The 22,932-nt window shown below is 38.8% G+C and overlaps 1 protein-coding gene across 1 annotated transcript; it reads left to right on the forward strand.

Moving 5' to 3' along the window:
• The first annotated feature begins 1,099 nt into the window (after nucleotides 1-1,099).
• Nucleotides 1,100-22,475, forward strand: LOC127417374 (cryptochrome-1-like). The gene is made up of 13 exons (XM_051657374.1): nucleotides 1,100-1,825; nucleotides 8,034-8,142; nucleotides 8,292-8,434; nucleotides 17,413-17,597; nucleotides 17,687-17,775; nucleotides 18,267-18,407; nucleotides 18,535-18,846; nucleotides 19,097-19,248; nucleotides 19,414-19,616; nucleotides 20,067-20,180; nucleotides 20,365-20,454; nucleotides 20,603-20,653; nucleotides 21,046-22,475. The coding sequence occupies exons 1-13, from the start codon at nucleotides 1,668-1,670 to the stop codon at nucleotides 21,129-21,131; spliced, it is 1,833 nt and encodes a 610-aa protein (XP_051513334.1). The 5' UTR covers nucleotides 1,100-1,667; the 3' UTR covers nucleotides 21,132-22,475.
• The last annotated feature ends 457 nt before the right edge of the window (nucleotides 22,476-22,932 follow it).

A 22,932-nucleotide genomic window follows, 5' to 3' on the forward strand; every position in this document is an offset into this window, starting at 1 on the left:
TTGACTTTTGTATGACAAACTGCTTATGTTCCTCATTTGTAAGTCATTTTGGATGAAAGCATCTGCTTAATAACTAAATGTAAATGTAAATTAAAAGGCCACATTAGTTTAAGTAAATCAAATAGGCATTACCAAAAGTTATGTACAGTGTTACCCACACAGACAAAACACCACCAGGATATCACTCATGACATTAAAATAAAACACTCAATGTCCGCAACCAAAAAAAAAAAAAAAAAAAAGAAGAAACATTATATAAATATAAAATAATCAAATGCGATGGGACATTAAATTCTGGGAGCGCTATTTTGCTGTGAAAATTTGAAAATGTTTTAAATGAAAATGTTTTGTTAAAGATAATATAAAAGGTGTAAATGATGTAAATAATTAAATAATTTTACTTTACAATATGATAAGTAATGAATTACTAATTAAGTATTGTCAAAAATGTTTTGTTTTTTTTTCCACTGTATATGGTAAGGCAACTTGCTGTTTAACCAATTAATAGATTTCCACTGTAGCATAATTAAAATGTAATTTTTTTTTACAGTGTAATGTCAATGTTGATGTGGGGAAAAGTAATATCACAGCACAATCTAATAATATTGTATAATGTATTACATTACCCAACTATATTAAGTTATATAATGATTATATCAGTTATGGCACTAATACTGTATAGACTTGAGGTGAACTACAGTAAATGTCCTACTACTTGACTTGTTCACAAACATTTCTTATGACAAAACTTGTACCCAAGTTACCTCATTTGTTGTTCCTTTGTGCCTGGCCTGTGTTCATGTGCCTATCCGGGTACTCACACTCAGAATCGAGCAGCAAATAGGCATGAACCAGTTTTTATTACGTATTTATCTAATTTAATTATCATTTTAGGGGTTCATAACACTTTACGATAACAGATAAACAAAAACACGCCACTAACTTGACAAAAGCAACCTAATCTGTAAGATTATCAATGAATACGATGTGCGGGTTTGAGCGACCACACCACAGAAACGTGATAGTGAATTACGTGTGCGGGCGGATTTGACCAATCAGCTGCGTAGGCGCTAATGTGCGTCAGCATGTGGGTGGAGTCGACTAATTGCTGACTGTTCACAGGGTGTATGAAAATAGAAATTCAAACGATTTAACTGAAGAGAATAACAATCGCGTAATATTTACCCCTTCAATCGACGCTCGTATTGCCATGTAGATGAATGAATGCTTATCGATGGATATTATTTGGATATAAGGCGTGATTAATGAATGCACAATGAAGAAGTTGAACGCTTGTCTTTTATCTTTTCCTTCCTGTTTTCTTTGTTGAATTTTTCCTGTGCGTGTTTGTTTGCATGAATTCATCAGTTTCACCGCAGTGCTGTGTGATTGGTTAAGGCGCATTGTGTGAATAAAACATTCTAAATATATTGTTTGTGTACATGCATCGCGTCAATCACAGGGTGAGCAAAGCAACTGTATGAATTTAAGCTGGTTGATTCAGCAGTCACGGAAGCAGAGATCCTGCTTCAAAATGGGAAAAGTTTTTCTTGAGCAAGGTTGAAAAAAAGCAGGCCCAGATCTTGTTTTGACTGTCTTCATACATCTGGGATCTAAGTTTTTGCGGGAACATTCGTGATTACAGGGTTTACAGGATACTTGGAGTAATGGTGGTCAATACGATCTACTGGTTCAGAAAGGGCTTGAGGCTCCATGATAACCCAGCACTGCGAGACTCGATTGCGGGAGCAGACACTCTGAGATGCGTTTACATACTGGACCCCTGGTTTGCGGGATCGTCCAACGTGGGAATCAGCAGATGGAGGTGAGTTTACATTTGGAACAAAACACAAGCACAGATAGGACAAGAGTGAGTCAGAAATCACCACCTGCATACAGTGAGGCGGGTACTAACAAAACTGTACTACAATCTAAAGTAATCATTTAAATGGTGTCAACAAACAAGTATTGATGATAATTTCTTGTGCTTACATGTGGAACAACGTTAAAGATAAAGATTTAAGGCTGAAAATGACCTCATATGGCCACTTTACACTATCTATCATTTGTCACAGGTTGAATATCATTAGCTCAGTATGTAACAGGTTCTGTATGGCATGCTGTGACATGATAAAGCATGCAGTTATAGCATGGAAAGATATTATATTGCATTAAAATGTAGTATGTTTCCCCTTTAGAGGTGAGGTTTGTTTTTATAGAGTAAACCTCTGAATCTCTCATAATAAGGTTATTATTTTTCTTCCCCCAAAAGAGTAAACGTTAGCATGTTGGCCATGAGTGGGCCTGTTTGGTGCAGTTTAGTTGTGGACATTTCACAGACCTTGTGTTTTAATATTTGATTTGTTTTTCTTGCTGGAAAAAAAAAAAAAAAGGTACATTTTAAACTTTAATTTAAGCTGACCTGCTGGAAAGAGCACAAAACCCTTCTAAAATCAGCCAACAGTCCAGCTAAGACCAGCAAACCGTATTAGCTGGGTCATTCCTACAATTCGGTCATATTTTGGCATACTTTTATAAGTGTTTATGTTTCATTATTAAAGGGACATGTTAAAGATTTTATAAGTCATACCAGTGAAGCTAAATGACTTCAGATGTCCATCCAGTTAAAAGGGCAGGGTCAGGGTGGAAAATGATGGATTGGACGACAATGGGGTCGACATTTAATGGATAATAAATTAGCCACTACATGGACTGTGAATGATATCTTGCAAACATAATTGTGAACTTATATTGATGATTTTATTTCTGTTAACATGAAATTAAAAAATTTCAATATATGGTGTGGACATGTGAAGTTTGACCACATATGAATAACATCACAAAATAAAGGAAAACCTCAATAACAAAAGATTTACAAACTTCATATACCTCAGAATAAATTTGCTGAATGGCTGATGTCACCTCCGGTGTGTGTGATATCATTTCATAACGTACATCTTCAATTAAAGGTCATAGTATCATGACATTACAGGGTGGGCAATAACTAAACCTCTGCTATCTGTGTTAAAATTACACATTTACCGCAACTGAATACATGTTAGTGAGAAAGTGTCATACCACATAATTGGATGGAACAAAATGGAGAAATCTGCTAATTTAACACTTATTTTTGTCAAAGATGTTTGACGTGCAGCTCTGGGGACATGAGGAAATGACATTAACAGATTAAAATGATTTTCAATATTTAAAATTCGACTTTTATGCCCACAGTAGTGTGTAACATTACTGTTTTTTTTTTATTATTATTTTTTTTTTTTACCAAGCTTATTAAAATTGTTATCAGGTCAAATTAAATAATATATGTAAATATCATATTTTGTACTGGGGACTTGCTGTAAATATTACTAAATTGCTGGAATGACCTAGTTGTCTTTTCTGTGCAGGATTACTATTTTGTAAGGACTAATAGAGTAAATGTGAACTACTGCAATAAGAAACTGTCATTATGGCCTGTTGCTAGTGCTTGATGTATTTCCATTTAAGAGTATTCTCTAATCAGAATCAGAATGAGCTTTATTGTCAAGGGAGTTTACACACACAAAGAATTTGCTTTGGTGACAGATGCTTCCAGTGCACAGATAATTAATAATAAAAAGGTATAATTTATCAAGACAAAATAATGCATATACAAAAAGCTACGTACAGATATACAGTTATGTGCTGGGGTAGAATTGTGTACTGTATATCATCACCCTCTAGCCTATGTGATGATATTTTTGGTCTGTGGTGGGATATTCTTTTGGCATGCTTAGGTGGTCCCCTCATAGCTGAATAATGATGTAACGTCTAGCACAGTCACTTCTCTCCCGGGTGCAGGACATGGAAGTAGGTCAGTGTGTCAGTAGATGCTGTTACCTCCCCTTTCGGCACTGACCTACTTTCCCTCCTTTCTCCAACATCCTCTCGCTTGTACCACCACTGCTCTTTATAATGGTTATAGATATAATTATCCGTTGCCAAAATAACACCCCACACAGAGGCTTCTTTTGGGAGCTCATAGTGTTCTAGTACCCTGGATTGCTCTGTATACAGTCCTTTAGTGATTACGTTGAAGACAATTTTGACGATAACCTAGTAAAACTTTTAAAACAGAATTTACATTCACTGTACAAACAGGCTGTGAAAAAGATTAAATCAAGTTTAGCTCAGTATTACACAGGAAGTAGAGTACAATTAGAAAACATTCAGTACCCATCCAAGCATATCTTGGTCATGTATTAAAGGGGTCATGACATATTTTTTTTTATTTATTTTTAAAACAATCATAATTTAATAATATATGATCATTTTCCACCCTGTCTCTTGCCCTCTGTCTAAAAGCTTGGTTTAAAGCTATCTGGCCCTTTAAGACTTCAGTTTAAACGCCAGCTGTTCTGATTGGCAAAGTTCATGCAGTCCATCAAATACAGCCTTATTTGAAACTCATTTGAAAGAAAATGAGCAAACTTCACATTATCATTTATAAAAGTACATTTCAGGGTAACACACACAATGTAAACCCAACATATTTCATCTGAATGTATAAACATTTCCCCTAAAGCACAGCAACTAAAAAACAGTCATGACATTTGAAACATTCATGAATGAAAATGTTTACTCATGGTTTTGGTAGTGTTTAACTGCCCCATGCTTTAATAACAGTTCTTTTGCAAAGCTTGAATCATATTGTGACTGGTTCACAAGCAAACCACACTGAAATGAGCCATAAGCACATATATCCATGCTGAAATGTTCTGAATACACAAATGTTATACAGTCCATGGTGACGTTTGGTGCTTCCACCAGCAACAGGCCAAAGCAGAGATGCTGGTCTTCACATCTCACATCTTCCGTGTTTGTTTACACAGTCATTGGCAGCAGCAGAATGAGATGTCTTTTTAAATGTTGCGCTTGTACCGCTCTTAAAACGTGCCACACATCACCGGAAATGCATCGAAACGATTAATCGATTAAAGACGTCCATATAGTGCATGTGTACTAAAAATAGAACAGATGGGTGCAAAAACGGTCCAGGATGCCTTCAAAACAGCACAACAAGAAGATGAAACACAGGGTCTTCTTTTTAGAGTCCTAACTTAACATGATATCGCATCTTTTAAAAGCGGCACGAGATGAACAATAATGGTCAAAGCCATTCATCTAATGCAGTTTTATGTAAAAAAAAACATTTAAATCCAGATAGGAATGTGAAGGTGTCCTGTATAAGTCCCCTTTGGATGAATCTCCCATGAAAGGCCCTCTCTCCTCTTCACCTGTGTGAGTGTGACTGTCTGAGCGCCAGTGGGCGGGGCCAAGGGTGCAATGACGAAAAATAGGCATTGATGTCTTGCTGGAGGCAGTCATATGCAGATGTTTTTGGTCCTTGTGATGTCAAGTTCCACAAATTCCAAACGGCTCGTTTCTAGAGCCTGGTTTGAATAAATGCTCTTTTTCTATTAAGGAAGAAGTTTTCAGTTCTGAAACTTGCAGAATGTTTTTATAGTACAATGACGTCTTATATGTCAAAAGATCAAGGAAAATTTGATTCATCATGTCATGACCCTTTTAAAGATAACTTTGTTCTTCCTCAATCTACAATTGAAATTTGGGAAACAGAAAACATTTCCTGGTGTAGTTAGTGTACTTTATAGATTTCCATAGTGCTGGATTTTGTGAAGCAAGCCAAAGTGTGTGCTTTTGATTTACAGATGTGTAGTTGACACAGAACATGTCCTTGGAAACGCTATTTAAAATAATTTTTTATGAAGCACATCATGCAGGACATGTCAATTTCCCAAAAGTGTTTCATGTCATACTACCTAGACCATTTTGTAAGAGCCCATGGCAGTGATTTTGAAGGGAAAGTTCACCCAAAAATGAAAATTCTCTCATCATTTACTCACCCTCATGATATCCCAGGTGTGTATGACTTTCTTCAGCATAACACAAATGAAGATTTTTAGAAGAATATCTCAGCTCTGTGGGTCCATTCAATGCAAATAAATGGTGACCAGAACTTTGAAGCTCCAAAAGCACATAAAGGCAGCATAAAAGTAGTCCATACGACTCATGTGGTTTAATCAGTGACTTCAGAAGCAGGATGATGAGTGAGAAACGGATCAATATTTAAAGGGTACATATTATGCAAAATCCACTTTTTAATTTTTTAACATAATTATGTGTCCTCAATATATATGGACAACCACAAAATATGGTAAAAGACCATCCCCTCGTTTCTTTCCTTTCCCCATCAATAAAAAACAGTGTCTCCAATTGAGCCGTTCAGGTTTGCAGCCCCTTATGATGTCAAAAGCGGAAAGGTACCGCCCGCAGCTGGTGAAGAGATCTGCCCGAGTAGCTTAGATCCACCCTCATTAAAACCTGAGCGAGCAGCGCACAGTCCGCCATGTTTATCTCCTTGCTAGAGCCGTTTGTGCTAATTCCATAAAAATGAAGCTGTAGCTCTGTTTCAGTTTACGATATAAACTGATTGGCATCCTCCACAGTCCCGCATGAGTGGTCATGCAATGAAGATTTTCCATGTAATAAAACCGGTCATTATTTCAAAAACGATTATGAAACGATAGTGGTATTTTCGACAACTATAGCTGTTTTTCATGGCACCAGCAGGAAAGGCACAGCCCACTTCCAGGTGTGGGGAGCAGTAGCTCCTTCACATTTAAAGCCACAGACACTAAAACAGCCCATTTGGAACAGGTCTACAAAACGGGTATAAAGCCATGGTAGAATAAATAATCTGTGAGGTATTTTGAGCTGAAACTTGACAGATACATTCTGAGGACACCTGAGACTTATATTACATAATGTAAAAAAGGGCATAATATGTCCCCTTTAAGTCCTTTTTTTACTGTCAATCTCCTCTTTCGCTTTCACATTCTTTTGTTTTTTGTGATGCACATTCTTTGTGCATATTGCCACCTACTGAACAGGGAGGAGAATTTTTATAGTAAAACTAGACTTAAATATTGTTTCTCATCCACACCTTCATATCACTTCTGAAGATATAGATTTAACCACTGGAGTCTTATAGATTGCTTTAATGGTGCCTTTATCTACTTTTTGGAGCTTACATTATTTTTATGCATTCACTTGCATTTTGAGGACATACAGAGCTAAAATATTCTTCTAAAAATATTTGTGTTCAGCAGAGGAAGGAAAGACATACACATCTTGGATGACATGAGGCTGAGTAAATGATGAGTGAAATTTTTTTGGTTGAACTATCCCTTTAAGGAGGCATGCTCTGACTTATCTTCACCTTGGCCCTGGTGCATGCTGTGCAGGATCAGCCAACCTGAGGTAGGTTGCAGACAGGCTGAACTGGATGTTGTACTGCTGATCCAGTCTCACAAGAGAGACCTCTAGTCTGCAAAAGCAGCGTGACTCTAGCTGAGACGGGGTTAAGCTTATTATTATTTCCTAATGTTCAGTGTAGCCAACAGAACATCATAGAGGGCTTTCAAATCTGTCCAGTGTTCTTTTCAAGATTTAGCCTAGTCATCTGTGCAACAATCCAAGTATAAATGTATAAGTTTATTGAATATGAAGACTCCAGTCATATCAGTAATCTTATAAAAGCTGTTTTATTCTACTTGGAGAGGGTCCCCTTATGGGAGCTGCCATGTTGGAATCCCGTGACCGGCCAAATACTAGTACTCAATAATCTCAAAAAACTGCCCTGTTATTGGACACTTTCACTCATGCATTAAAGTAATCATGGCTGACTGTGAATAGTTAATTTCTGCAATGGCATCAGTAACTTAAAACTAATGATTTTAAATGAAGTCACATCTATGCAACTAGGTCTCGGTGCCACAATTCCAAGATGACACAAACAAAAAAGTTACTGAGTGCAACTTTACGGTTTTTTTATTTTTTCCAAAGCAATGTTAAGATTTTTAATATACAGTTGACATCAATGTTCAGAGTCTACCTTTATAAATCTATTGAAGGATGATTCCTCCCTGTTCATTTAACTGAGTGTTTGGCACTCTGTGTTCTCTGCATTACAGATTTTTACTGCAATGTCTGGAGGACTTGGATGCAAGCCTCCGCAAACTTAACTCTCGCCTCTTCGTCATCAGGGGACAACCCACGGATGTCTTTCCAAGGCTATTCAAGGTCACTAAACAGACTGCCTAGAGACTAGTCAACAACTAATAGCTCTGTTCTACTAATGTTTTGTGTGTGTGAAACCTCAGAGAATGTTTGCAGCTATATTGTGTGTGTCCTGGCAGAGCCCTTGTTTGATTCTCTCTTTTTTTTCTTAGGAGTGGAAAATCAGCCGGCTGTCATATGAGTATGACTCCGAGCCCTTCGGGAAGGATCGAGATGCAGCCATTAAGAAGCTGGCCACTGAAGCTGGGGTGGAAGTCTGCATCAGGATCTCCCACACACTTTATGATCTTGACAAGTGAGTGTGTGTATGTACTCATTGCCACATGCCCATATGACGCCCATATTTGTAGATGCCAGCAGTCATGTGGGAGGTTATTACCAGACCCACATGAAATCTGCACTCACAGAAACCTTTCATCCCCAAAGTTCTAAACATCCCCATGATGTGCAAGGTCTGATTATACATAATAACCCAATAAATTAACGAATGAATGTCCTGTATTTTGATATACAATAATGGTAGTTTTGTTTTTCATTTGATTACTATTATTCATTTATTTATTTAAGTTTCTTAATGTTTACTTGAATACTTTATATTGCTTTTAGATACCTGAAAACTTCAAGTACTGTTTTAGGTATTGTTCATCCAAAAATGAAAGAAAAATGTTTTAATAATTTACTCACCCTCATGTACTTCCAAACACATTTGTCTTTCTTCCATTTCCGTTTCTCCAAAAAGAAATGTTTGGCACAATAACAGCCTCAGTCACCATTCACTTTCGTTGCTTCTTTTTCTATGCAATGAAAGTGAATAGTGACTGAGGCTGTCAGTCATTAACATTCTGCCTAACATCGATTACATTGATACCTAACACATGGTATTAATGTAATCTAAAAAAGACTTCTACGTTTTATGAAATGTTTTTAGGGACCCTTTTAAAGAGAATCGTAATTTTTCCAATTTCAAACACAACAGAATTTATTTTATTCATCTATCATGTGAAGGTGGAGAGGTGTTTCCATTTAATGAGAATGAGCCTTCTTGCCAGTAAAGGCAACAACATTTTGTACAGTTGAAGACAAATTAATTTAAAAGGAATTCCAAACAGAGCTGTAAAAGGGTTTGGAGTGACTGATACATTAAAGATCTTTTCAAAAGTGTCAAATATTTTAGACCAGAACTCTGCCAATCCTGGACAGGACCAGAACATGTGAGCATGATTGGCTGGGGACTGTCTGCATCTATTGCAGGTGTCACTTCGATCTGGGTATATCTTTGCTAATCTGGCGTTGGTGTAATGTACTCTATGTAGGATCTTGCATTGTATCAAACCATTTCGAGCACATACAGTGCATCCGGAAAGTATTCACAGCGCTTCACTTTTTCCACATTTTGTTATGTTACAGCCTTATTCCAAAATTGATTAAATTCATTATTTTCCTCAAAATTCTACAAACAATACCCCATAATGACAACATGAAAGAAGTTTGTTTGAAATATTTGCAAATTTATTAAAAATAAAAAAATCACATAAGTATTCACAGCCTTTGCTCAATACTTTGTTGAAGCACCTTTGGCACCAATTACAGCCTCAAGTCTTTTTGAGTATGATGCTACAAGCTTGGCACACCTATTTTTGGGCAGTTTCTCCCATTCTTCTTTGCAGGACCTCTCAAGCTCCATCAGGTTGGATGGGGAGCGTCGGTGCACAGCCATTTTCAGATCTCTCCAGAGATGTTCAATCAGGTTCAAGTCTGGGCTCTGGCTGGGCCACTCAAGGACATTCACAGAGTTGTCCCATAGCCACTCCTTTGTTATCTTGGCTGTGTGCTTAGGGTCGTTGTCCTGTTGGAAGATGAACCTTCGCCCCAGTCTGAGGTCCAGAGCACTCTGGAGCAGGTTTTCATCAAGGATGTCTCTGTACATTGCTGCATTCATCTTTCCCTCGTTCTTGACTAGTCTCCCAGTTCCTGCCGCTGAAAAACATCCCCACAGCATGATGCTGCCACCACCATGCTTCACTGTAGGGATGGTATTGGCCAGGTGATGAGCGGTGCCTGGTTTCCTCCAGACATGACGCTTGCCATTCAGGCCAAAGAGTTCAATCTTTGTTTCTCATGGTCTGAGAGTCCTTCAGGTGCCTTTTGGCAAACTCCAGGCAGGCTGTCATGTGCCTTTTACTGAGGAGTGGCTTCCGTCTGGCCACTCTACCATACAGGCCTGATTGGTGGAGTGCTGCAGAGATGGTTGTTCTTCTGGAAGGTTCTCCTCTCTCCACAGAGAAACACTGGAGCTCTGCCAGAGTGACCATTGGGTTCTTGGTCACCTCCCTGACTAAGGCCCTTCTCCCCCGATCGCTCAGTTTGGCCAGGCGGCCAACTCTAGGAAGAGTCCTGGTGGTTCCAAACTTCTTCCATTTATGGATGGAGGCCACTGTGCTCATTGGGACCTTCAGTGCTGCAGAAATTTTTCTTTACCCTTCCCCAGATCTGTGCCTCGATACAATCCTGTCTCGGAGGTCTACAGACAATTCCTTGGACTTCATGGCTGGTTTGTGCTCTGACATACACTGTTAACTGTGGGACCTTATATAGACAGGTGTGTGCCTTTCCAAATCATGTTCAATCAACTGAATTTACCACAGGTGGACTCCATTCAAGTTGTAGAAACATCTCAAGGATGATCAGTGGAAACAGGATGCGCCTGAGCTCAATTTTGAGTGTCATGGCAAAGGCTATGAATACTTATGTACATGTGATTTTTTTTTTCTTTTTTTTTTCGTTTTTTATTTTTAATAAATTTGCAAAGATTTCAAACAAACTTCTTTCACATTGTCATTATGGGGTATTGTTTGTAGAATTTTGAGGAAAATAATGAATTTAATCCATTTTGGAGTAAGACTGTAACATAACAAAATGTGGGAAAAGTGAAGCACTGTGAATACTTTCCGGATGCACTGTATAGATGAAGAGTGTACTAAATCAAGTATGTAATCCGACTCTACTTCCAATAAGGCCACTCCCAGCTCCAGCTCCCAGGTGTTCTTAAGAGATACAGTGGGGTCTGGATTTAATGAATCTATGGATTCATAAATGACAGAGATTAACCCTTTTCTGTCTGGATTGAGAGAGAGAGAAGGGAGATTCGGAAATTTAGGAAATAGGTTTTGTACAAAATGCCTGATCTGAAAGAAATGAAAAAGTTGAGTGTTAGGAAGATCATATTTATCTGATAATTCTGTAAAAGATAAAAATATTCCTTTATTATAAAGGTCCTTGATGGTACTGAGACTCCTAGAAGACCAGTCACGAAAAACATGTGGGTCTGAACATGATGGCTGAAAAGAATAATGGTTCAAGATATGAGCCAAAGACAATGGACTAATCAACCCGAAATGCTTCCTAAATTGGACCCATATTTTAAGAGCATTGGTAACCACTAAACTTTCTGAGACATCTTTGGTAGTTATTGGAAGCTGGGAGAAAATCTCTGAATGAAGGGAATATTTTGTGGATGACATTTCCATTTGGGCCCAAATAGGACATTCGGGGGCACCTGAGGGACCAATCCAATAAAGAAGTTTATTAATATTGCAGGCCCAATAGTATTGTTGGAAATTAGGTAGGGTAAGGCCCCCCTTAGACTTTGGAGGTTGGAGAACCGTTCTCTTAATGCGTGCACACTTATTAATAATAATAATTAAAAGAGTTTGTTATCCGATTAAAAGTAACAAAAAAAGACTTTGTTAATAAGTGTTGGTATATGTTGAAAAAGGTATAAAAATTTGGGCAAAATTACCATTTTAACCAAATTAACACAGCCTATTAACAATATTGGGAGAGAAGACCATCTCTCTATATCTGCTTTACAGACATCAAGCAAGGAGTGAAAAGTTTTTGCGAAGATGGCTGTGAATGACTTGGTAATAAATACACCTACAGTTTAAGTCAGAAGTTTAAATGCACTAGGTTGAAGTCATTAAAAAAAATTTAACCAATCCACAGATTTCATCTTAGTAAACTATATAGATTTGGCAAGTCGTTTAGGACATCTACTTTGTTCATGACAAAAGTAATTTTTCCAACAATAGTTTACAGACAGATTGTTTCACTTTTAATTGACTATATCACAATTGCAGTGGGTCAGAAGCTTAGAAGTTAACTGTGCCTTTAAGCGGCTTGGAAAGTTCCAGAAAATGATGTCTAGCTTTTAGGCAATTAGCCAATAAGCTTCTGATATGCTAGTTGGCCATTTGGAGTCAATTGGATGTGTACCTGTGGATGTATTTTATGGCCTACCTTCAAACTCAGTGCCTCTTTGCTTGACATCATGGGAAAATCAAAAGAAATCAGCCAAGACCTCAGTAAAAAAAATTGTGGACCTCCAAAAGTCTGGTTCATCCTTGGGAGCAATTTCCAAATGTCTGAAAGTACCACATTCATCTGTACAAACGATAGTATGCAAGTATAAACTCCATGGGACCATGCAGCCATCATACCGCTCAAGAAGGAGACTCATTACCGAATGAGTCTCCTTCCTGAGCGGTATGATGAATGTAGTTTGGTGCAAAAAGTGCAAATTAATCCCAGAACAACAGCAAAGGACCTTGTGAAGATGCTGGAGGAAACAGGTAGACATGTATCTGTATCCACAGTAAAACGACCTATATCAACATAACCTGAAAGGCTGCTCAGAAAGGAAGAAGCCACTGCTCCAAAACCACCATAAAAAACCAGACTACAGTTTCCAAGTGCACATGGGGACAAAGATCTTACTTTTTGGAGAAATGTCCTCTGATCTGATGAAACAAAAATTGAACTGTTTTGCCATAATTACCATCGTTATGTTTGGAGGAAAAGGGGTGAGGCTTGCAAGCCGAAGAACACCATCCCAACCATGAAGCATGGGGGTGGCAGCATCATGTTGTAGCGGTGCTTTGTTGCAGGAGGGACTGGTGCACTTCACAGAATAGATGGCATCATGTGGAAGGAAAATTATGTGGATATATTGAAGCAATATTTCAAGACATCTGCCAGGAAGTTAAAGCTCAGTCGCAAATGGGTTTTCCAAATGGACAACGACCCCAAGCATACCTCCAAAGTTGTGACAAAATGGCTTAAGGACAACAAAGTCAAGGTAATGGATTGGCCTTCACAAAGACCTGACCACAGTCCAATTTGTGGGCAGAACTGAAAAATCGTGTGTGAGCAAGGAGGCCTACAAACCTGACTGTCACACCAGTTCTGTCTGGAGGAATGGGCCAAAATTCCAGCAACTTATTGTGAGAAGCTTGTGGAAGGCTACCCAAAATGTTAAGTTAAACTTAACAATTTAAGTTAAACAAGTTAAACAATTTAAAGGCAATGCTACCAAATATTAACAAAGTGTATGTAAACTAATGACACACTGGGAATGTGATGAAAGAAATAAAGCTGAAATAAATCATTCTCTACTATTATTCTGACATTTCACATTCTTAAAATAAAGTAGTGATCCTAACTGACCTGAGACAGGGAATGTTTTCTACAATTAAATGGCAGGAATTGTGAAAAACTGAGTTTAATTGTATTTGGCTAAGGTGTATGTAAACTTCTGTAGGTTCTACTGGTTGTTTAGATCAGTGTTAATATCAGAAATAATGAATAATTATTTCTTTAGTTATTAATTAAAATTAAAATTAAATAATAGAATCTAACTCATTAAAACCTCATACGGGGCACCAGTAAATGTAGTGCGCTACGTTCAGGAGTGGGTTTGGTTATTAGCAATAATTAATAATTATCAAAGATATGCAGTAATATCAATTAATAATCAAGACAATGCAGTCAATAAACTTCCGACTTACAACTACAAACTAAACAGTGACATGATTAGATACCAAAATAAGCCTATAACACATGAGGGGGGGGGGGGTGTGTGTGTGAGGAGTGACTCGCACAAAATGGCAGACGTGACTCTCGTGGAGAGTACGTCACATGAGATTTCCGGCCAGCGAATGTGGGCGGAGAGAAGACAGTTAATGGCGTCTGCCCGTTTACCGCGTGTCTCCGTTGTATGATAACTTAGCGACAAAGCTGAGCTTTATCACGAAGTTATCTACTAGCCAAAAGTGTGTGCGAGAATGTTTGTGAGGGGGTCGCGTGTGTGTGGTTAGTACGAGAGAGAGAGAGAATAAAGTGGCGGCACCAAAGCCGGTTTCGCAATCGTGGGAGAGAAAGCAGCTGTTAGTTTATCACTCAGAGACGCGGTGGACGGCTCGTAAACCGTCCCGCGGTCTTTGGTTCTTTAATGGATAAACTCAGTGTGCCGCTCTCACCCGCGATGGCGGAAATACACAACAGTCCAATGTGGTTGGACTACAACACAGCAGATCTCATTCGTGATAACAGTATGTTACATTTAATATCTTGAGTATTATTAGCAGCAATGAGCGGACTCGGCGGTCCATAAACTGTACAAGCAATAACCTTGATACACAAGAATAACACACTATAATATTCTATCTCTGCCCAGACGTAAACCTCTTACTTGAATCGCATGAGGACGCAGGTAGAATGTGTGTTCATCCGTCGTTTAACTCCAACTTGATTCCTTGAGGCTCAGGTGATGACGGGAGGCCGTTTCCTCACTCTGTCGGCGGGCGATACGCCTGCTGATTCTCGGCGGGCTGGCGGAGAAATCAGCAACGTCGACTTGATTGAAGAGGGAAGAGAAATCTTTTTCTCTTCACTTCTGCAGGCAAACGGATGAAGATGCGGATTGCTCGGCAGTCTCTTTCGGATCCGTTAGAGTGTTCGGTGGAACACAGAGTAATCTCAACTCGTCCAGCGAGATGGAGATTGTATGGCCACAGTTTCAAGTCGGATATTACTTCCTTGTGCCACGAGGCTACACCTGAGAGCAGCGATGAGCTGCGTCTACACATGGCGAGAATTTGTCGTCATCCCAGTAGGACCATATATGCATGCCAACACAACCGGAATCATCTGAAAAATGCCCGATACAATCACATAATGATCATTTTGGTCTGAGACCGTTGTTCCAGGCTCAAAAGCAATGTCTCTATGTATGAGAATCGCTGTCCCTCTTGCCCTCCCAGAGTACTTAGAATGGAAACAGTGACCAACCCATGTTCCCTTAATACAAGAAACATCTGAAGTGCGAAGATGAGTTTCCTGCAAGGAAATAATGCCTTCTTTAAGGAGCTGAAATGTGTAAGCCCTTTCTTGGTCTTAGTGATGGTATTCATGCCTTTTACTTTCCAAGAGATAAAACGGATATTTGTACTGGCTCCTATTGTACTACAGCCATCTAGATAGTGTCTTATATAAATATTGCAGTAACCTGAACCAAGAAATAACATCCTGAGAAAAAAAACACTTAACAACAACAGTAACAGTCAAATAAACCATATACCCCCCACACACCCTCCCTTTAAATTAGCACAGAACTCTCACGTATCTCTATGGATACCTTGTTTCCTTATTTTGAGTCTTGCCTCAAACCCCATATACATTTTCCCAGCAATACATTGAAACTCCTGCAATGAAGACAAGTATTGAGATATTTTGGAGTTAAAACAATTAGTGATAGACATGCATTAATTGTCAATGTACAATTAAAATGAAATAGATGCATTAACAGCACCCCAGATGAAACTTGTATCAATAAAAATAAGCATAGTTAACAAAGGCTGGTCAGATTATTCTTACAATCAAAGAGCATTAGGGTGAGTTTAAACAGATCAGTGGTATGAACCATATTCTTTATAACAAAGCTGAACGGAAGTGCATTTCTGAACAAAAATAACCTTGATCTGCATGAAATCAATACAACCCTCCTGGTTTTCAAATTTAGTAACTCAAAACAGAGTCAAATACTGACCTAAATAAGATGACGAGAAGTCTGTCAGATCGCTCCGATAATATCCATGGCTCCAATAACAACAGTGTCAGTCAACGGTTCAGGTTACTAGGAGACATCACGTTGAGATGCAAAATAACGTTTGCCCTCCTCCGCTGAAGTGAACCACTTCTTATTTCCATCTCTAGTCGTTATGCGAATCCTGGCCGGGTACAAAAGAGCTGGTTTGAGGCCACGTTTATACATCTCGGCCATGACATCACGGTATTGGGCCCGCTGCTCCAAAACCTCAGGGCTGTAGTCCTCGTAAATGGCTATAGGTTTCCCTTGAATCTGCAGCTCCCTTCATTTTTTGCGTGCCTCCCGGACGACTTTATCCTTTATTTCAAACGGATGAAAGTGGACTATGACCGCTCTTGGCCTTTCGCCTGGTTTGGGTTTAGTGGTAAGGGATCTGTGTGCACTGTCAAGCTCTGGGGGAGAAGACAGCACTTAATTACCCAAAACTTCAAAGAGTAACTCAGAGAAAAATGTAATGGGCAGCGGGCCCTCAATCGACTCGTGTAGGCCAATGATCCTGATATTGTTCCGCCTGCTACGGGCTTCGAGGTCCACGGCCTTTAGATTTTACTTTCCGCTACGTTCTACACGCTCATCTAATAACTCAGCGTTGGACTCAACCGTGGTAAGTCAGAGTCCATGGTCAGACACTGTGGTCTGCACACAGTCAAGCTTTACCTTCAAAGATGAAATTGCGGCCCTGAACTCAGCCTCCAGGGCTGCTCTATGCTCCTCCAACAGGCCTGTTAGTGCCACCATGTTCACTTCATTTGGCACAGTGGATGACTCGGCTCTCGTGTTGGATTCTTTCTTGGATGCTTTTGCTGATTTAGTTGCCATTTTTGATGGATGCTGCTGTTATAAATTTGTCTTGTTCTTTTAATGATGCATCACAAAAATTGTGTGGGGTAAATAGCTAAATAAACAAAACCAAAGTGGGGAAATGAGGCAGACACGTCTACTCCATTGCACTTCCTTCCTACACTCCTAACATCTCATTTTTGTGTTCCATTTGAAAAAGTTAGACGGATTTGGAATAATATGAGTTATTAATGACAGTAGTTTAATTTTTGGATGAATAATTACTTATAAAAACTCAAGCAATGTTTGCTTCAAAGCTACATGCCATTGTTTTAGTGTAATTTGTTAATTTTGATAATATATTACCTTTTAAATAAAGGAGTGTGTTTTATAACATTAGCTTTTGCTGTATTAAGCATTGTTTCCTGAAATTTTATATTTTGACAAGTTTGACGATCCTAATCTGTTATATTGTGCGTCATGTTATTGTCCATTTGTCATAAACATTGACTCGTGTGCTCATTTATTTATATATTTTTTTTCTGTAGGATCATAGAGTTAAATGGAGGGCAGTCTCCTCTCACCTATAAACGATTTCAGATGCTCATCAGCAGAATGGAGCCTGTAGAAATACCAGCAGAGTCAATCACTGCTGAATTCACTGGCAGATGCAGCACTCCTGTCAGCGATGACCATGACGACAAGTTTGGGGTGCCATCACTGGAGGAGCTTGGTGAGACACCTGCATTTCCTCACTTTGTGTATGTGTGCATGTATCTGTTGTAAATGGGTGTTTGACCGAGTAATGCATGTGTGCTCCAGGTTTTGAGACCGAGGGGCTGACCTCAGCAGTGTGGCCTGGTGGAGAGACTGAAGCTCTGACACGTCTAGAGAGGCACCTGGAGAGGAAGGTAATCATCAAGTATATGACATTGTCATTGCAATGGAGAAAAAAAAACCATGTGTGTGTGTGTGTGTATATATATAGATATAGATATAGATATAGACATAGATATATAGACCATTTCAAGGACTGTTCGTTGGTGACGTCAAATGATGTCATTGTTCCATGAACATTTCCTGCTTGTCAAAACAAGATGTTTTGGTGATTTCTGTCTTTCCCCATTCAAGTAGATGGGAGCTGAACTTTCATGATGCTTGTTTACATAGAAAATAGCTGGTCAAACTGCCCAAGAGCGTTCCAGAGATAGCCGCTGAATGGACTGACTTTCCTTGAAAAAGAGACTTTGTTGAAAGGATCCAGAAATACGTTTGGACCATTCTAATTCCTTTGTTTTTGTTTACATACTTGAAATGGTCTATATATCGGTCGGTCGGTCGGTCGGTCGGTCTAATTTTATTAGCCTATTAGCCTAGTTATTTGTTAAATATTTTCTTGCAGGCATGGGTAGCTAATTTCGAGCGTCCCAGAATGAATGCTAACTCCTTGTTGGCCAGCCCCACAGGCCTGAGCCCTTACCTCCGCTTTGGCTGCCTCTCCTGCAGACTTTTCTACTTCAAACTCACAGACCTCTACAAAAAGGTAAAGAGAGTATCATTGGCTTACTGGAAGTTAAGGTAATGTTTATCATTGTGAAGACTGATTGAAAGGTCATTCAGTAAAAGGCTGCCTGGTTTTTCCTCAACATTTTCTGGTTTTTCAATTGCAGGTTAAGAAAAGCAGTATCCCACCACTGTCACTTTACGGTCAACTGCTCTGGCGTGAGTTCTTCTACACGGCTGCCACTAACAACCCACACTTTGACAAAATGGAGGGCAATCCCATCTGCATGCAGATCCCGTGGGACAGGAACCCTGAAGCTCTGGCAAAGTGGGCAGAGGGCCAGACTGGTTTCCCATGGATCGATGCCATTATGACCCAGCTGAGGCAGGAGGGGTGGGTCCATCATCTAGCCAGGCACGGTGTTGCTTGCTTCCTCACGCGTGGAGACCTGTGGATCAGCTGGGAGGAGGGCATGAAGGTACCGCAAAAGAATCCGCTAAATCTTGGGCATTGCTATTATTTTTCAATATAACTCCTGCTATGTTTCCTCCTATATATATATATATATATATATATATATATATATATATAATTTATTTATTTATTTTTACAAATGGCTTTGCAGGATTTTCTCTGCACATTAAACTGGGATAGGTGAAGTATTTTTGAAAAAATAACATCACTATAAGGACATATGTATGTAATCATTTTGTTTGTTTGTTTTGAAGGTGTTTGAGGAGTTGTTGCTGGATGCAGACTGGAGTGTAAATGCAGGCAGCTGGATGTGGCTTTCATGCAGCTCATTCTTCCAGCAGTTCTTTCACTGTTACTGTCCAGTGGGCTTCGGTCGACGTACCGATCCTAATGGAGACTTTATAAGGTGCCACCCCGACCCCTGCATTATAGTCACTATCGTTCAAATTACTACATATACAGTAATGATATCATAATATAAATAACAAGATACTCGATGCGAGCCTCATATCTTAAAACATTGAATTTTGTTATTATTTTTTTATTATTATTTATTTATTTTTTGTTACAGGCGCTATTTGCCCATATTGAGGGGCTTCCCTGCCAAGTTCATCTATGACCCTTGGAATGCCCCAGAAAGTGTTCAGAAGATTGCCAAGTGCATAATTGGAGTGCACTACCCCAAACCCATGGTTAATCACGCTGAGGCCAGCAGGATAAACATAGAGCGAATGAAACAGATCTGCCAGCAGCTGTCCTGCTACCGAGGCCTTGGTAAGAAAATGATGTAGCATTACAGAAGAATGATTAGTAATGCTTGCTAAGGAGATGTGTGTTTGATAATTTTTCTAAGCGATCAGACTTGCAATTTTCGCCTGGTAGGTGATCAAACGGGCGACCCTACAGAATTGTCTATAGACTTACATAGAGAGAAGGGGGTGGAGGGTGAGCTCTTTTGACATGGGCCAGTATGCAACCACTTAGCTACCACACAGCACTCCCAATCAACAACCATTCAGAACATCTTGGTAACCACATAGCAATGCACCCAGAACACCCTAACATTGGGGCAAGTGTTGTGCGGGCAAGCATCACACCACATATATTTTAACAGTTGATCTTTAACTAGATTTACATGAGAGACTCCAGTTGGTTTATTGATGCTGTATGTCGGATTAAATGCAGCCAATGGGGTTTTAATGGATCTCTCTGAATGTTTCTCAGGGCTCCTTGCAACTGTTCCAACCAACACAAGCAACAATGGTGATGGTACCAGAGCAGCTTGGAGAGCAGGTCCTTCCTCAGGAGATAGCACACAGGAGAGCAACCTCAAAATAGGTATACACACAAGCACCTTTTATACTATTCTTGACGTGCATCTTCTATTTTGTTTGATCTCTATAGAGATGTTAAGGATATTTTTCCATTTTATTTTCACTATTATTTATGCACTTTCTCTATTAGAAAATAGGTTAATTTCAGTCTCACATTTCTAGTGTTCTATTTTCCTTTAATTTTCCAGTGCACCCTGCACCAGTAAGTTCTCAAGCAGAGTTTCCATTAATTACATTGTCATGTGATCATCAGTCTCTCAACAATGCCCAACAACCAGGTGTGTATTGACACATTAGCTGACCGTTGTATCTCTCTACAGTTATGTAGAGGGTGCTCGGAGTTTGCATGGAGAGATAATGAGATATAATTCCATAAAATGATTGTAATAGGAATTGCAAAGCCTGTCTCTTTTTTCCCAATCTGAGGTTACACATGTGTTGGTATGGTTGGACAAGCCCACAAACAGTCACAGAGAGGTAAGTTCTGTACAATACAGCTCAAAGGATTCCTCAGTTCGTGATTAAATATCACAAAACTGTCTGGGATCTTCTCTTCCTCACTGTGGCCTAAAATGTTTGCATTTAATGATTACCATTCCATAATTGCAGTGATTTAATACTAAAGAATGAATGACAGACTTGCTTAGACATGCCCCGGCTTCAATTAAAGGGAATGGCTTCACCGTATGTGTTTGGAGAATTATACTATTAGGAAAGCACAGACACCTAGAAATCAAGGCTATTTATCTTGTAGATGCTTGTGTCTTCCTTACACTCCAAGAATAATGGCAGATTTCATCATATATACTTGTGTACAGTCTCTGTGCATTAATAGTCATTTAACTACAACGTCATTTCTTTGTCTTTAGCCAGAGGGATGAGTACTTTGAAGCGACGAAGCGAAGACCCAGCAGCAGGCAGCGCATCGAAGATTCTGAGGAAAGACAACAACTAGTCACCTTGGACTTCTAGCCATACACACACTTCTCCTCAGACCTGTGTTGAACAGAAGCACAGAGAACAGTTTCTCGACTTGCCCATCGTCAGCTCTGTCCCTTTATGATTTGCCATGGTGTCATTCCACTTGTAGAGCTTGAGTTAGCATTGAGGACTAAGCCACATGATATACTGTATGTGGTTACAGCATTTAAAATGTCTACATTGTTTGCAAACTGTATGTTTATGAATTGTGGAGCAAAATGTTTTTGTTCTTGTGGTGTTTGACCATGCATTGTCATAGTCACACAAACCAAATGTTATGAATTGATTTCTCTTTCCAAGTGTGTGATTCTTGCATACCATTTAGTGTCCATTTTGGTGTTGTTTTCTGATTATTTGACAATAGCTGAAATTTAAACACAATGAGATGTAACTTAAAGGAAGGTTTCGAGTTTAATACAAGCTCAGTTAACAGCATTTGTGGCATAATGTTGATAAACACAAAAATATAATTTTGCCCTTCATTTATTTAACAAACAAAAAAGGCAAACATCACAGTTAAAGTAAGGCACATTCAATGGGGCCAGTCCATAAACACTAAAATGCACATTATTTCAAATGTATTTCAAGACGTAAACATTATAAATGTTAACATGATTTTTGTGTGATAAAACCACTTAACTGTGAAGTTACATCCAGTACGGAGATTTCAGGGTTTCGTTGACATGAAAACAAAGTTGTAATATTGGATATAACATGTTAACATGTAAAATATTTGTCTTGTGTATTTATGGACTGGAGCCATTCACTTCAGTGAAAGTGCCTAACTACAACTGCATTTAAATTATAATTGTTTTTTTTTATTTTTTTTATTTTTATTTTTTATTTTTTTTTTTTGGTGTGTGGAAATCAGCTTATTTTGTTAATTGAACCCGGAAAATTCCTTTAAAAGGGACTGTGTGTAAAACTGAGATAACGAGGTTTGTACCAGCCTAAAATTCTTGTTGCTCTTTGAAATGAGAAATTGGGCATTATTGAAAAGTATTTGATTGTTTCTAAGTTATAGAGAGACATTAAAATGTCTATAAAGACCACAGCAAATATATCTGATGTATATTTAGTCTGATTTTTACCTTTTTAAAAATTGAGTAATTCTGTTATTGTGGCCTGTGACTCAGTAAGCACAAGAGGATTTGTTTGAAGTTATTCAGTCTGCAAATCATTATACATAACTTTTTTCTTGCTAATTTACAGACTTGCTGTTATATTTTTTTATATGACAAAAAAACATTTTTTATTATTATTATTGGATTGTTTGGTCTTATAAATTCCAATTAAAACATGATAGACCTGTTACTAACTTGCTGAGCTTTTGAGGTTATTTAAAGCATGTTCATAAATGTGCCCATATACAGATGAACTGTAATAGCAATTGTATTTTGAGATGGCTATCACTGAAGCATCACACAGATTCCCTTACGACTCAGTACACTTGACATTGCGTTTATTAACGCATATGGGGTGTGCCTTCTTACACGACCTAGTTGAAACCTCTCTACAATAACGGCAATATTCTAATATTGGCTATGTTGTTTGAGCCCCGCCTGTTTTGGCACCAAACTGTCCGCTATAAAAACAGGTGCACAAACACCATTTCCTCAGAATTTCTTCAAGACAGCAATCATCTCTTGCCTAGAAGCCCTCTACCCTTCACCATCGATATACACGAGTCAGCGGGTGGAATCTTCACAGCAATGAGAAGACTGGTGAACAGGCCTCAGCATCCTGATTCCCCGCAGTGCTTCGGTAGGTGTTGT

Source organism: Myxocyprinus asiaticus, chromosome 26, assembly GCF_019703515.2.
Source record: "Myxocyprinus asiaticus isolate MX2 ecotype Aquarium Trade chromosome 26, UBuf_Myxa_2, whole genome shotgun sequence".
NCBI lineage: Eukaryota > Metazoa > Chordata > Actinopteri > Cypriniformes > Catostomidae > Myxocyprinus > Myxocyprinus asiaticus.

Coding starts and splice junctions, on each gene's coding strand:
- LOC127417374 (XM_051657374.1), top strand. CDS start 1,668: ATGGTGGTCAATACGATCTACTGGTTCAGAAAGGGCTTGAGGCTCCAT. Junction 20,181..20,364: donor GGAGAGCAACCTCAAAATAG/GTATACACACAA, acceptor TTAATTTTCCAG/TGCACCCTGCACCAGTAAGT. Junction 20,654..21,045: donor CCACAAACAGTCACAGAGAG/GTAAGTTCTGTA, acceptor CTTTGTCTTTAG/CCAGAGGGATGAGTACTTTG.